The sequence below is a fragment of the Oncorhynchus nerka genome, linkage group LG2, assembly GCF_034236695.1.
Source record: "Oncorhynchus nerka isolate Pitt River linkage group LG2, Oner_Uvic_2.0, whole genome shotgun sequence".
NCBI lineage: Eukaryota > Metazoa > Chordata > Actinopteri > Salmoniformes > Salmonidae > Oncorhynchus > Oncorhynchus nerka.
In genome coordinates this window covers 43,594,715-43,608,271 of record NC_088397.1, presented here as the reverse complement: position 1 = coordinate 43,608,271, position 13,557 = coordinate 43,594,715, and the positions used below count along the sequence as shown (strand labels likewise).

At 41.8% G+C, this 13,557-nt stretch overlaps 1 protein-coding gene across 1 annotated transcript; it reads right to left on the bottom strand.

The window, feature by feature from the left end:
- Positions 1-524: 524 nt before the first annotated feature.
- Positions 525-12,127, bottom strand: LOC115135611 (V-type proton ATPase subunit S1-like protein). Its single transcript, XM_029670505.2, has 7 exons — positions 10,785-12,127; positions 4,239-4,279; positions 3,932-4,020; positions 2,818-3,059; positions 2,641-2,691; positions 2,143-2,386; positions 525-1,650 (listed from the first exon to the last, which is right to left on the bottom strand). Exons 1-7 carry the CDS (start codon positions 10,883-10,885, stop codon positions 1,387-1,389), a joined length of 1,032 nt encoding a protein of 343 aa, XP_029526365.1. The 5' UTR covers positions 10,886-12,127; the 3' UTR covers positions 525-1,386.
- Between the last annotated feature and the right edge of the window lie 1,430 nt (positions 12,128-13,557).

Genomic DNA, 13,557 nt, shown 5'->3' with positions numbered 1-13,557 from the left:
AGGTTGTTGGCCAAGATCTCGCGATACATGGCCCCTGCATGTAATTCACTGTAAAAGACCCAGTGCAGTTAAAATAGTTTTTTCCTATGTTTTATATCATATTGTACTACAGCTGATGAAACTAACATGGTAAGTGTTATTTCCTTGTAGTTGCTGGTTGAAATTACAATCTACACAGGACCTTCTAATCAGAAGGTTTACATGGGCGAGAGTTTAGTCTTTCCATGGTGACATCACCATGCTGTAAATTGGTCAATAGACCAATAACAAAGAGAGTTCCAAACCTCTCTGCCAATAACAGCTAGTTTACATTTTTTTCTCTCGCCACTTAGACCACTCCCAGATAGCCCTAACAAAATTCTTGCTTGAGAAATAGTTGATAGCCAAAAAGGTATTTTTGCAAATGTTTCTAGAAATCTATTACAAGTTCCTGATTTTTACCCAGAAATGATTTGATATTGATTTAAAAATGACCATTAAACTTCCACACTCCTCTTCCATTTTGATAGATTGCAATGGACACCTTTGAGCCAACTTGGGTTTATTTTGTCCAAACACAGCCTACAGATAAATGAAACATACATAACAATAGGTTCCTAGAAAATGTTTACAATTTTGCCCATCAGAGTAGCGTACTGTTGTACAATCTGTTGTACAAGTTGTACAAATTGTTGATGTGATTCTGGCAATTTGAACTGTTTTTAAATAGTTCAATGACAATATAATGTTTTAACTGGAAAACTATTGAGAAATTAAAAACACCAAATAAAATTTACAAAACCAGAATTCACATACAGTATTATTTTCACAAAAGCTCACCAATTGTGTATCCAACAAAGATTAGTTAATTACATAATAGTATATACTGCATACCCTTTACGGTATGTACCGTTTAGGGTATGGATATTCAAATGAAACTTCTTTATCCAATATACCAGAATTTATAGTACTGACAAGGAACTAAAAATTAATCGTTTTTTGTGCTTTTATCAGTTTGAATTTCATTCAAGAGTACATCATTATTAGTTTATTTTTCACTTGCAATGCCAGATAAGTGGTTAATGTCTCAGGATTAGTGTCCTCCAAAGTTGTTTACAAATCCACCAGATGATGCTGAGCCGAGAAGTATTGGATCTACCGGGCTTGGACAACCACTGCCTGAGTCCAGCAATGCCAGAGTGGACGACCATATCAAGTCCAGGCAACATGACCATGTCCTTCAGTATGGGATGTTGCTTTATATCTAGAGTTGAGTCAATCAATCAGTCGGTCTGCCAGGCATCAGGGGTCTCAGTCGGAGCCCCTGCACAGTCACTCTCTGACAACTACAGAAACGGTCTATACTCCTAGTGGTGGAGACTGAGGTGGATCCTGGGAAACAGAGTCCTACAAGCTGTTTTTCTCAGTGGCGGTGGAGCCGGTGGCATCGGTGCATTCTGCAGTCTCTGAGCTGCGAGGGAAGTAGACAGTAGTCTTGTGCTCTTCGTAGGTGTCGATGTGTTTGAGGTGCACCACCATGTGCAGAGCGTAGGCCAGGACCAGGAGGAGGATGAGGGAGGTGATCAGACCCATGAGGATTGCCGGAGTGAAGAACGTAGCGCAGTCGCTGGCTGAGGCAAACTTGTTGGACAGCACGTTGAATGATTGTAACTGTCAGGCAAAGATAAATAAAAAGGTGAGATGTTCAAGTAAAGTAAACAAGGCAAAGATTACATACATAACACATAAAGGTTATTACATCGAAACTATTCTTGTGGATTTCTATATTAAGTAACTCTTTAAAAAAATAAACATGAATATTTCTGGGTTCATACACAAACACAATTAAATACAATACATTAACAATGTAGTGTAATGGTATAACAATGGCGGTATGGCGGTATGACTAGAAACTGTCCTGTATTATGGAGAGTTAAGTAAAGCCACACACAAGTTGGAGTCCTGTTTACCAATCATTCATTATTATTTTACAGCACTTTTCATAAATCATGGTTTTAACAAACAGTACAAGTTATCCATTACATTTCAACAGGAGAAGCTACAGAGGTTCCGACAGAACCATTAGAACGTGCTCCTCTACCAAAACATCACTCCCCTCCTGCCATAAAATGTTGCCTTCCTGCAAAAACAATGCATGCCAACCTGGAAGTCTGTGAATGTGATGTGCCAGTTTGCGGAGTTGTCTGTGATAGAGCTTGGTACAAGGAGCGTGTCGTACTTCTGCAGACTGCTGACGTGTTGACAGTGGTAGGAGTAGGTACTAGGAGCGTACACGTCGCTGGCATTGAACGTAGCCTCGTGGGTCCAGTTGTAGTGGATGTGTACGCTGTCCAGAGTAAACCAGTTCTGCCCTGCCGACTCATAGAATGTGTTGGACATCTGTAGCCTGTCGGAAGAGTTCATACATTGATTATACATTTACATTTGAGTCATTTAGCAGATGCTCTTGTCAAGAGAGACACAGTTAGTGTACACAGTACACAGAATATATAAATATCAAGTATCACAACCAAACTGTAACACACACGATATACTTCAGACCAACATGTGACCTGCCAGGAAAACCCTGGGCCAATCTATCATTTTTATACTGGTCTTTCAAGCCTAAAATTGGCTGTAAAAATGAATGAAGAATTAAACCTTATGGCAAGTCCTCTCAAGTCCTCCACATCTCCAAATCGTAGAACAAGCCTGGTGGGGAAAAACAAATTCAATAAGCACTGTCATTACATCATCCTTCAAAATGTCAGGAGAGCGAGGAAGAGTCATGTACCTTGAACTGCAGCAGGAATATCTACAGCCGCTAAGCAGACTTACGTAGCTTTATCTTTGCTGCACATAGAGCCTTTGGTGTCAACCGGTGCGTCGGGGCCGAATGCCTTCTCCGTGAGATCCACTGAAGTGCTGTTCCTGAACCTTATAGCAATCTTCCTGGCCCTAAACAGGATACATGTTTTTCCATTGTAAACCACGCTCAGAGGAGAGTAAGGAAGAGTGCTCGATGTCTGCAGTAGCCTCCTTTTGGTTCTGTGTGGGGAGTCCAGCTGCCACCCATAAAGCTGATGGCGGGAAAGAGAGGATGAAACAGGATGGGTTGAAAGAGGGAGAGAGGGAAAAGAAGAGAAGGAGAAGGGGAGAGAGAAATAGATAAAATGGTGGCTCATTGATTGACAACCAACAGTAATCTGAAGTACTATTACAGATTGCTTTTCATCTCATTGTGGGCGCTGCAGCGGGCGTTCATTGACCAATAAGACATTGTGTAAGGGTGCTGTTGTTAGGAATAATCTAATCTGTTTATTCATTTCCTTGATGACAATACATCTAATGGTTTACCTCACTGAGATTATGCCTTCTGTCTGGGATTAATATCAAATGGCTGGGAATAAAACCTATTCTCAATGTACAAGGTCCTTTTCGATAACTAAAAACCTCTGTCTGGTGTAGTCACACACACAGTAGTCTACACTGAGTATACCAAACATTCGGAACACCTTCCAAATATTATGTAGCAAATCTCCATTCACAATCTGAATGGTACAATATACACAATCCATGTCTAAATTGTCTCAATGCTGAAAAAATAACGATTTAACCTGTCTCCTTCTCTTCATCTACACTGATTGAAGTGGATTTAACAAGTGACAATAAGGGATCATAGCTTCCACCTGGATTCACTTGGTCAGTCTGTGTCATGGAAAGAGCAGGTGTTCTTAATGTTTTGTACACTCAGTGTATTTCTCCATTCCGCTGAAGTGTGCACTCGTTCACTATGCTTTCCGTAAATATGAAAGCATTGGATTGATGGAGGCATGGGCTAGTGGGAGTTTCCACCATATTTCTTCTACCAGTCATTTCCTTTCAGGGTCAGTGAAGTGAAGTGAACAAGTGCACACTTCGAGAGTGAGGAAAGATAATTGGGACATAGTACCTGCAGCACTCTTCTGAGAGGGTGCTCCACCACAAGCAAAGAACTGTCCCCATCGGAAGCAGCACTGTGGCTCTGGGAAGCCAATCCATCTGTATACAAGGAGAGAGAGAGAAATACAATTCATTTAAAAAAGAAGATGACTGCTGTATTAGCAACGTTAATACAGCGTTGCTACGGGAGTTATTGCAGTGTTACTACTACACAGGTACACGAGCAACGTGAAGTGAGGTGTTAACAGTGAATTTAGTAGATAGAATAGAATTAAAAAGTTCACATAATCAATTGACAATAAGGGAAAATAACCTACTGTTTTGAACCCTGATATCTTGGGATGTGGGTCCCCCTAAACTGTAAATATAAGACAATAAATAATTATTTCAGATGGTAGGCTGTAAGGTACTGGCTACAGGACATCAACGTAAATCTCTCTTATATGATTACTAGGACAGGAGATATAGGGATAATGGTAGGATGAATATCAAGCATATACTATATACAATCAAATCCATTTCCAGCATCAGGTTTGATACAGTTTATTACATACAGTGGCAAGAAAGGGTATGTGAACCCTTTGGAATCACCTGGATTTCTGTTTAAATTGGTGATCAAATCAAAAGTCACAACAATAGACAAAAAAAAGTGTGCTTAAACTAATAACACACAAATTATTGTATTTTTCTTGTCGGTTGTGTCGGTTGGGAAAAGTATGTGAACCCCTTGGCTAATGACTTCTCAAAAAGCTAACTGGAGTCAGGAGTCGGCTAACGCTGAAACGTTGATTAATGTGCACTGTCCCTGTAAAAATAAAAAATAAACTCAAACTCAAACCTGGAGTCCAATCAATGAGACGAGATTGGAGATGTTGATTAGAGCTGCCTTGCTCTATAAAAACACTCACAAAATTTGAGTTTGCTATTCACAAGAAGCATTGCCTGATGTGAACCATGCCTTGAACAAAAGAGTTCTCAGAAGACCTAAGATTAAGGATTGTTGACTTGCATAAAGCTGGAAAGGGTTACATAAGTATTTCTAAAAGCCTTGCTGTTCATCAGTCCACAGTAAGACAAATTGTCTATAAATGGAGAAAGTTCAGCACTGTTGCTACTCTCCATAGGAGTGGCCGTCCTGCAAAGATGACTGCAAGAGCACAGCGCAGAATGCTCACTGAGGTTAAGAAGAATCCTAGAGTGTCAGCTAAAGACTCACAGAAATCTCTGGAACATGCTAACATCTCTGTTGACGAGTCTACGATACGTAAAACACTAAACAAGAATGGTGTTCATGGGAGGACACCAAGGAAGAAGCCACTGCTGTCCAAAAAAACCAATGCTGCATCTTTGAAGTTTGCAAAGGTGCACCTGGATTTTCCAAAATATTCTGTGGACAGATTAAACTACAGTTGAGTTGTTTAGAAGGAACACACAACATGATGTGTGGAGAAGAAAAGGTACAGCACACCAACGTCAAAACCTCATCCCAACTGTAAAGTATGGTGGAGGGAGCATCATGGTTTGGGGCTGCTTTGCTGCCTCAGGGCCTGGACAGCTTGCTATCATCGACGGGAAAATGAATTCCCAAGTTTATCAAGACATTTTGCAGGAGAATGTTAGGCTATCTGTCCGCCAATTGAAGCTCAACATAATTTGGGTGATTCAACAGGACAACGACCCAAAAGACATACTTTTCTCACCCTGGACTGTAAATGTTTACATGGTGTGTTCAATAAAGACATGAAAATGTATAATTGTTTGTGTGTTATTAGTTTAAGCAGACTGTTTGTCTATTGTTTTGACCTAGATGAAGATCAGATAAAATTGTATGACCAATTTATGCAGAAATCCAGATATTTCCAAAGGGTTCACATACTTTTCTTGCACTGTGTATATATACAGTACCAGTCAAAGGTTTGGACACGCCGTGACCGGGAGGCCCATGGGGCGGCGCACAATTGGCCTAGCGTCGTCCAGGATAGGGAGGGTTTGGCCGTCAGGGATATCCTTGTCTCATTGCGCAGTAGCGACTCATGTGGCGGGGCGGGCACAGTGCACGCTGACCAGGTCGCTACGGTGTTTCCTCCGACACATTGGTGCGGCTGGCTTCCAGGTTGGATGCACGCTGTGTTAAGAAGCAGTGTGGCTTGGTTGGGTTGTGTTTCGGAGGACGCATGTCTCTCGACCTTCGCCTCTCCTGAGTCCGTACGGGAGTTGCAGCAATGAGACAAGACAGTAACTACTAAAAATTTGATACCATGAATTTGGGGAGAAAAGGGGGGTAAAAAATGTTTTTAAAAGTTTGGACACACCTACTCATTCAAGGGCTTTTCGTTATTTTTACTTTTTTTTAACATTGTATAATAATAGTGAAGACATCAAAACTATGAAATAACACATATGGATCATGTAGTAACCAAAAAAAGTGTTAAACAAATCAAAACATATATTTTACCTTCTTCAAAGTAGCCACCCTTTGCCTTGATGACAGCTTTGCATACTCTTGACGTTCTCTCAACCAGCTTCACCTGGAATGCTTTTCTAACAATCTTGAAGTAGTTCCCACATATGATGAGCACTTGTTGGCTGCTTTTCCTTCACTCTGTTGTCCAACTCATCCCAACCATCAGAATGCTGTGGTAGCTGTACTGGTTACGTGTGCCTTGACTACTAAATAAATCACTGACAGTGTCACCAGCAAAGCACCCCCACACATCACACCTCCTCCTCCATGCTTCACGGTGAGAACCACACATGCGAAGATCATCCATTCACTTACTCTGCTTCTCACAAAGACACGGCTGTTGGAACCAAAAATCTCAAATTTGGATTCATCAGACCAAAGGACAGATACCGGTCTAATGTCCATTTCTCATGTTTCTTGGCCCAAACAAGTCTCTTCATCTTATTGGCATTCTTTAGTAGTGGTTTCTTTGCAGCAATTCGACCATGAAGGCCTGATTCATGCAGTCTCCTCTGAACAGTTGATGTTGAGGTGTTTCTGTTACTTGAACTCTGTGAAGCATTTATTTGGGCTGCAATTTATGAGGCTAGTAATTCTAATAAACTTATCTTCTGCAGCAGAAGCAACTCTGGGTCTTCTTTTCCTGTGAAGGTCCTCATGAGAACCAGTTTCATCATAGCGCTTGATGGTTTTTGCGACTGCACTTGAAGAAACTTTCAAAGTTCTTGAAATGTTCTGGATTGACTGACCTTCATGTCTTAAAGTAATGATGGACTGTCGTTTCTCTGCTTATTTGAGCTGTTCTTGCCATAATATGGACTTGGTCTTTTATCAAATAGGGCTATCTTCTATATACCACTCTTACTTTGTCACAACACAGCTGCACAAATTGCACAAATTAACTTTTAATAAGGCACACCTGTTAATTGAAAGGCATTCCAGGTGACTACCTCATGAAGCTGGTTGAGAGAATGCTAAGAGTGTGCAAAGCTGTCATCAAGGCAAAGGGTGGCTACTATGAAGAATCTCAAATATAAAATATATTTTGTTTTGTTTTTCTGGTTACTACATGATTCCATGTGTTATATCATAGTTGTGATGTCTTCATTATTAATCTACAATATAGAAAATAGTAAAAAATTAAGAAAAACCTTTGATAGGTGTGTCTAAACTTTTGAGTGGTACTGTATTTAAAAAACAACAACACGGGAACCATTGGTTGGCCAAGCGGACATTGTGAGATGGTACCTTCTACATGGAAAACAAAATGTATAATAGTGTTTTAGAAATTTGGACGTGACTAAAAAAGAGACAACACTTTCCCTAATAATGTATTTGGCCTAGTTTGCTCTTATTGTGTTTTCCTCAACAGTGCAAGAGATTATCCTGTGACTAACTGTTTAAGCATCTAATCACTGCCATAATGCCAGATTAAATGAGCTTTGGGGAAACGCTAAAACCTGATTAAGGTTCTGCTCGATTAATCCTCCCAGACCATGGTGTCCTTACTGGGACTTAGGGGGGCTAGCAGCCAGACCATGGTATCCTTATTAGGGCTCAGGGGGTTTAGTGTAGCTAGCAGACTGCCCACCAGATCTGAGGCGGCTACCGAGGACTGGCAGGCAGCAGGGTTGTGGTCCTCAGGCAGTAAACTGAAATTCCAATTCCATTCTTCTTCATTGCTTCTCAATTAGGTACATTGGAATTTCAGTTAGGTTCCTGAATTAAAATGGAATTGACCCTAACCATGAATGGCAGACATTTGATGTGTCTATGCACTTTAATATCAATGCAAATTTCAGTAATTTAATGTGCAAAGCACTTTTTCTACAGCTTTCGTCTTCAGGTGTCCAGTAGATTTCTCCATTGGCGCACTACTGGTCTATCTGAGCAGTGGGTGGTGAGCATCTGTAGTCATACACTGTGCTTATATTCTGCATGAATCATAATCCCTTATCTGATATGTTTATTATTAAAAGCATGAGGGCAATATTTGGCTTGACCCTGTAATAAGGCACTATGTTACTGCGTTGTTTGTGGTGATTTGTTTAATACTATTACAGGCAGTCATATACTACATATAAATAATGTATTATTATCTATAACAGGAATAGATCATATTCAGTGTACCTCAGTGTAAAAGTGTAATTCTCTGACATTTGTTATTGAAATCCCATCTGTGGGTGTATCTGTGTTGGGCTTGCTCAGTGATGTAACAAGACATTTGGGAGTTGACGAGGAGTGAGTGCTCTGTGTTCTTGTTTGCCAGCAGATGCCATTCTTACATAATAAAAAGTGACAAAACAATGAGTAATAATTTATCTGAACACAAGTGTCAAACTGAATTTGCTACACAGACCCACACGTCCTCACCAAAACCTCTAACCCAAGCAAAAATTGAGCTTTAATTCAAACGACTGAACCAATTGTGATGATCAAGAGTGGATAGCAAAATCCTCCTCCCTTCTCCTCCGTCTATCCCAACCCCACCCTACCAGCAGCTTACAAATCCACTCTGTTCTCTGCCCTGCTGCCATCACTGACTGGCTGCACCTGAGCATGTTATGGACAAGCCATTATATAATCAATATGATCTGTTGGTCATCTCTCTCTTTCACTTCACAATGCCTGTCATGTCATGTATTCTGAGGGTAAGAGGGAATATTGCGGTGGACGCGCTGCTTTTAGACTGCACCCTGTGCTCAGCTCAGCACGCTCATGCCTAGCTAAATCAAATCTGCTCCAAGACTAAAGCCCGTACTGCCCTACATGTTGCCACAAAGTCCCATCTGTGCAGGCGCGAATGCAGACGGGATAAATAGCCTAATGCCCTTGAGGCAATATGTTGCCAATTACACATTCGTTTTTTAAAATGTATTAAGTCAGATATTCACTAACAGATGAGCCCAAAGCACATATGTGTTACAGGTGCTGGGACACAGGGCGGCAAATAATTACTTTGGTAAACAAGGAGGGGAACGAATCTTTGTCTTTTTTAGTTAAAGACACATATGTTAAAATGTTAAGTAGTATTGTCCATGTTTTGGCCTAAATGCACAAAAGACACCGTGACAAGTGAAATGAGGCTGAAATTGTTTCGTTGACGTTTCTTCATTGTTGCAATTGGAATGATCCTCACCTCTTGGATCATCAGTTGACTTTGTTTACTGTATTCTGTGTATTCATCACCTGATTTAATCACAATATCACACTGCTCTCCTACAGAAAGCATCAGAAGCCCCTGCTGTCTATTAAGGACAGGTTCACAGGAGGTTGTAGCCTAGGCAGCTGAATAGAAATATTACTGAGAATATGATGTGGAATTTTTGGGGGGCAGTACATTCTCACAATACTGCCGGAAATGTCAGGACATGTTGACAGGGGGCTATTGTAGCCTATGCAGTAGCTGAGGTAAGTGTCAGGGTCATGACCACATGCCACATGTCAAAACAATATGATTAAAAAGTAAGCAGGGGTCAGAAGGTAGGACATCAAGGCACCAGGCATCTACTGGAGTCATCTACCTGGCATTCTGACATCTCATCTTTCAGTCCCTACTGTATTCATTAAAGTTATATAAAACGCAATTCATGGGAGACTATATCCATGCTACTGAAATAACAAACTGCAATGACATTGTCGATCAAAATAACCAAAATCAATGAATTGTTGTCCAATGATACACTACAAACAAATAAACGAAGTAACTGAAGTAACAAATCTGTAGTTAACATCATAGTTAACATATTGTATTTAATATATATATATATATATTCAGTAAAACTCGTGAAAATAGCTGTTACAGAAATGACAAAATGTCTGTTGTTATATTATTTATTTTTACATTTTGATTACTAGATTGACAGCAGTGCAAGAGCTGAATAGAATAGAAATACTCAATCTAGCATATATGGATCTGTACTCAAATAGTGTAATTCTCAGAGGAAGGATGGCTCTGCGATATATAGCATGTGAGCATACAGAATATGACTCCATCTCATCCCTGATGTAACAGCTTTCATTCCTGCCTATTTTTGTAGTGCATATATGGATTTGCCCTGTAAACTGATGCCTTCAGAGCAACACCAATGGATTTTCTCTTGTGTTTCACTGGCAAATTCCTAGAACATTATAATTGCAGATGTGCACACTACAGTATAGTACAGTACAGTGCAGAACACAAGGTAAGAGGGAAATCACTACCACAATTGTTACAGATAAAAATAGATAATGCTTTTGCAGATTCACAAGTGCATTTTAAAACGGTCTGTTTCTCCTCATTCCCACGATCTCAATCACACTATGAAAGAACCTCATTCTCCCCCCACCCCCCCTGCACATCCATCCATCCCCCTGCCTGACTCCAGCCTAGAGTTGAAATACCTCCTTTCATGCCTACCTTTTCTCCACAACAGCAGGCACTTGATCAAAAGACAAAGAAAGCTGCAGAAAAACGACAGAAAATAAATGCAAATACATAAAGAGGTCTTGTTTTGCCATGGAGCCGGCCAGATGAGACTACGACTGATGATGACTGCTTCCTAATCTGCTTCGAAAACAGCCGAAGCCTAAGCCTACTGGTTGACAAGGGCAGCAGCCAATAGAAATCTAGATGGACTGGTAATTATGTGTCACGGTCACACCCACTCTCAGAACACACACACTCACACACAAAGCCCAGCAGCTGTCCTCAAGAAAACTGATTCATAAATACACTGTTAAACATTCAGAATGTTCAAGGTCAGTATGCTTGACGTTTTTTTCCCACAGTGAACGTGCCCCCTTGATTAAATGACTTAGATACCAGGCTGTCTCTATTGGAATTAATTTAAAGTATAAACCAGGGTTATCTGAAGAATAAAAAAAAGCTCTGCATGAGAATGAGATCATGGGTTAATGAAGCAGTATGAAAATGAAATATGACGAAAGACACGTTCATTCAATGGAATTACATCCTCGTCATTGGCATAGAGTTGACACTGGATGGATCTATTCTCTTTCCTAGACTGGCCTCCCCTTCTGTCTGTACATCAGTAACCTATGAATGATGAGATTGTACTACAATTTAAAAGTGGGCTAAAAAACAACAACAATGGAATTGTTTCATATTCTAATAATCAAAATAGTGATATAATAATAAAATAGTGCAAAAGCATCCTAATATACTGTAAACTGAACAAAAATATAAACATAACATGTGAAGGGTTGGTCCCATGTTTCATAAGCTGAAATAAAAGATCCCAGAAATGTTCCATAAGCACAAAAGGTGTATTTCTCTCAAATTTTGTTCACAAATATGTTTACATCCCTGCTAGTAAGCATTTCTCCAAGAGAATCCATCCACCTGGCAGGTGTGGCATATCAAGAAGCTGATTAAACAGAATGATCATTACACCGGTGCACCTTGTGCTGGGGACAATAATAGGCCACTATAAAATATAAAGTTTTGTCACACAACACAATGCCACAAATGTCTCAAGTTTTGAGGGAGACTGAAATTGGCATGCTGATTGCAGAAATGTCCACAGTATGTATGGTAATATCTCTACCATAAGCCGCCTCCAATGTGATTTTAGTAAATTTGACAGTACGTCCAACCGGCCTCACAACCGCAGACCACGTGAGACCAGCCACCCAGACAGCTGATGAAACTGATGAGTATTTCTGTCTGTAATAAAAAATTCATTCTGATTGGCTGGGCCTGGCTTTCCTGTGGGTGGGCCCGAGCCCAGTCATGTGAAATCCATGAATTATCCAGAGCGACTTACAAATTGGTGCATTCACCTTATGACATCCAGTGGAGCAGCCACTTTACAATAGTGCATCTAAATCTTTTAGGGGGGTGAGAAGGATTACTTTATCCTATCCTAGGTATTCCTTAAAGAGGTGGGGTTTCAGGTGTCTCCGGAAGGTGGTGATTGACTCCACTGTCCTGGCGTCGTGAGGGAGTTTGTTCCACCATTGGGGGGCCAGAGCAGCGAACAGTTTTGACTGGGCTGAGCGGGAACTGTACTTCCTCAGTGGTAGGGAGGCGAGCAGGCCAGAGGTGGATGAACGCAGTGCCCTTGTTTGGGTGTAGGGCCTGATCAGAGCCTGGAGGTACTGAGGTGCCGTTCCCCTCACAGCTCCGTAGGCAAGCACCATGGTCTTGTAGCGGATGCGAGCTTCAACTGGAAGCCAGTGGAGAGAGCGGAGGAGCGGGGTGACGTGAGAGAACTTGGGAAGGTTGAACACCAGACGGGCTGCGGCGTTCTGGATGAGTTGTAGGGGTTTAATGGCACAGGCAGGGAGCCCAGCCAACAGCGAGTTGCAGTAATCCAGACGGGAGATGACAAGTGCCTGGATTAGGACCTGCGCCGCTTCCTGTGTGAGGCAGGGTCGTACTCTGCGGATGTTGTAGAGCATGAACCTACAGGAACGGGCCACCGCCTTGATGTTAGTTGAGAACGACAGGGTGTTGTCCAGGATCACGCCAAGGTTCTTAGTGCTCTGGGAGGAGGACACAGTGGAGTTGTCAGCCGTGATGGCGAGATCATGGAACGGGCAGTCCTTCCCCGGGAGGAAGAGCAGCTCCGTCTTGCCGAGGTTCAGCTTGAGGTGGTGATCCGTCATCCACACTGATATGTCTGCCAGACATGCAGAGATGCGATTCGCCACCTGGTCATCAGAAGGGGGAAAGGAGAAGATTAATTGTGTGTCATCTGCATAGCAATGATAGGAGAGACCATGTGAGGTTATGACAGAGCCAAGTGACTTGGTGTATAGCGAGAATAGGAGAGGGCCTAGAACAGAGCCCTGGGGGACACCAGTGGTGAGAGCACGTGGTGAGGAGACGGATTCTCGCCACGCCACCTGGTAGGAGCGACCTGTCAGGTAGGACGCAATCCAAGCGTGGGCCGCGCCGGAGATGCCCAACTCGGAGAGGGTGGAGAGGAGGATCTGATGGTTCACAGTATCGAAGGCAGCCGATAGGTCTAGAAGGATGAGAGCAGAGGAGAGAGAGTTAGCTTTAGCAGTGCGGAGCGCCTCCGTGATACAGAGAAGAGCAGTCTCAGTTGAATGACTAGTCTTGAAACCTGACTGATTTGGATCAAGAAGGTCATTCTGAGAGAGATAGCGGGAGAGCTGGCCAAGGACGGCACGTTCAAGGGTTTTGGAGAGAAAAGAAAGAA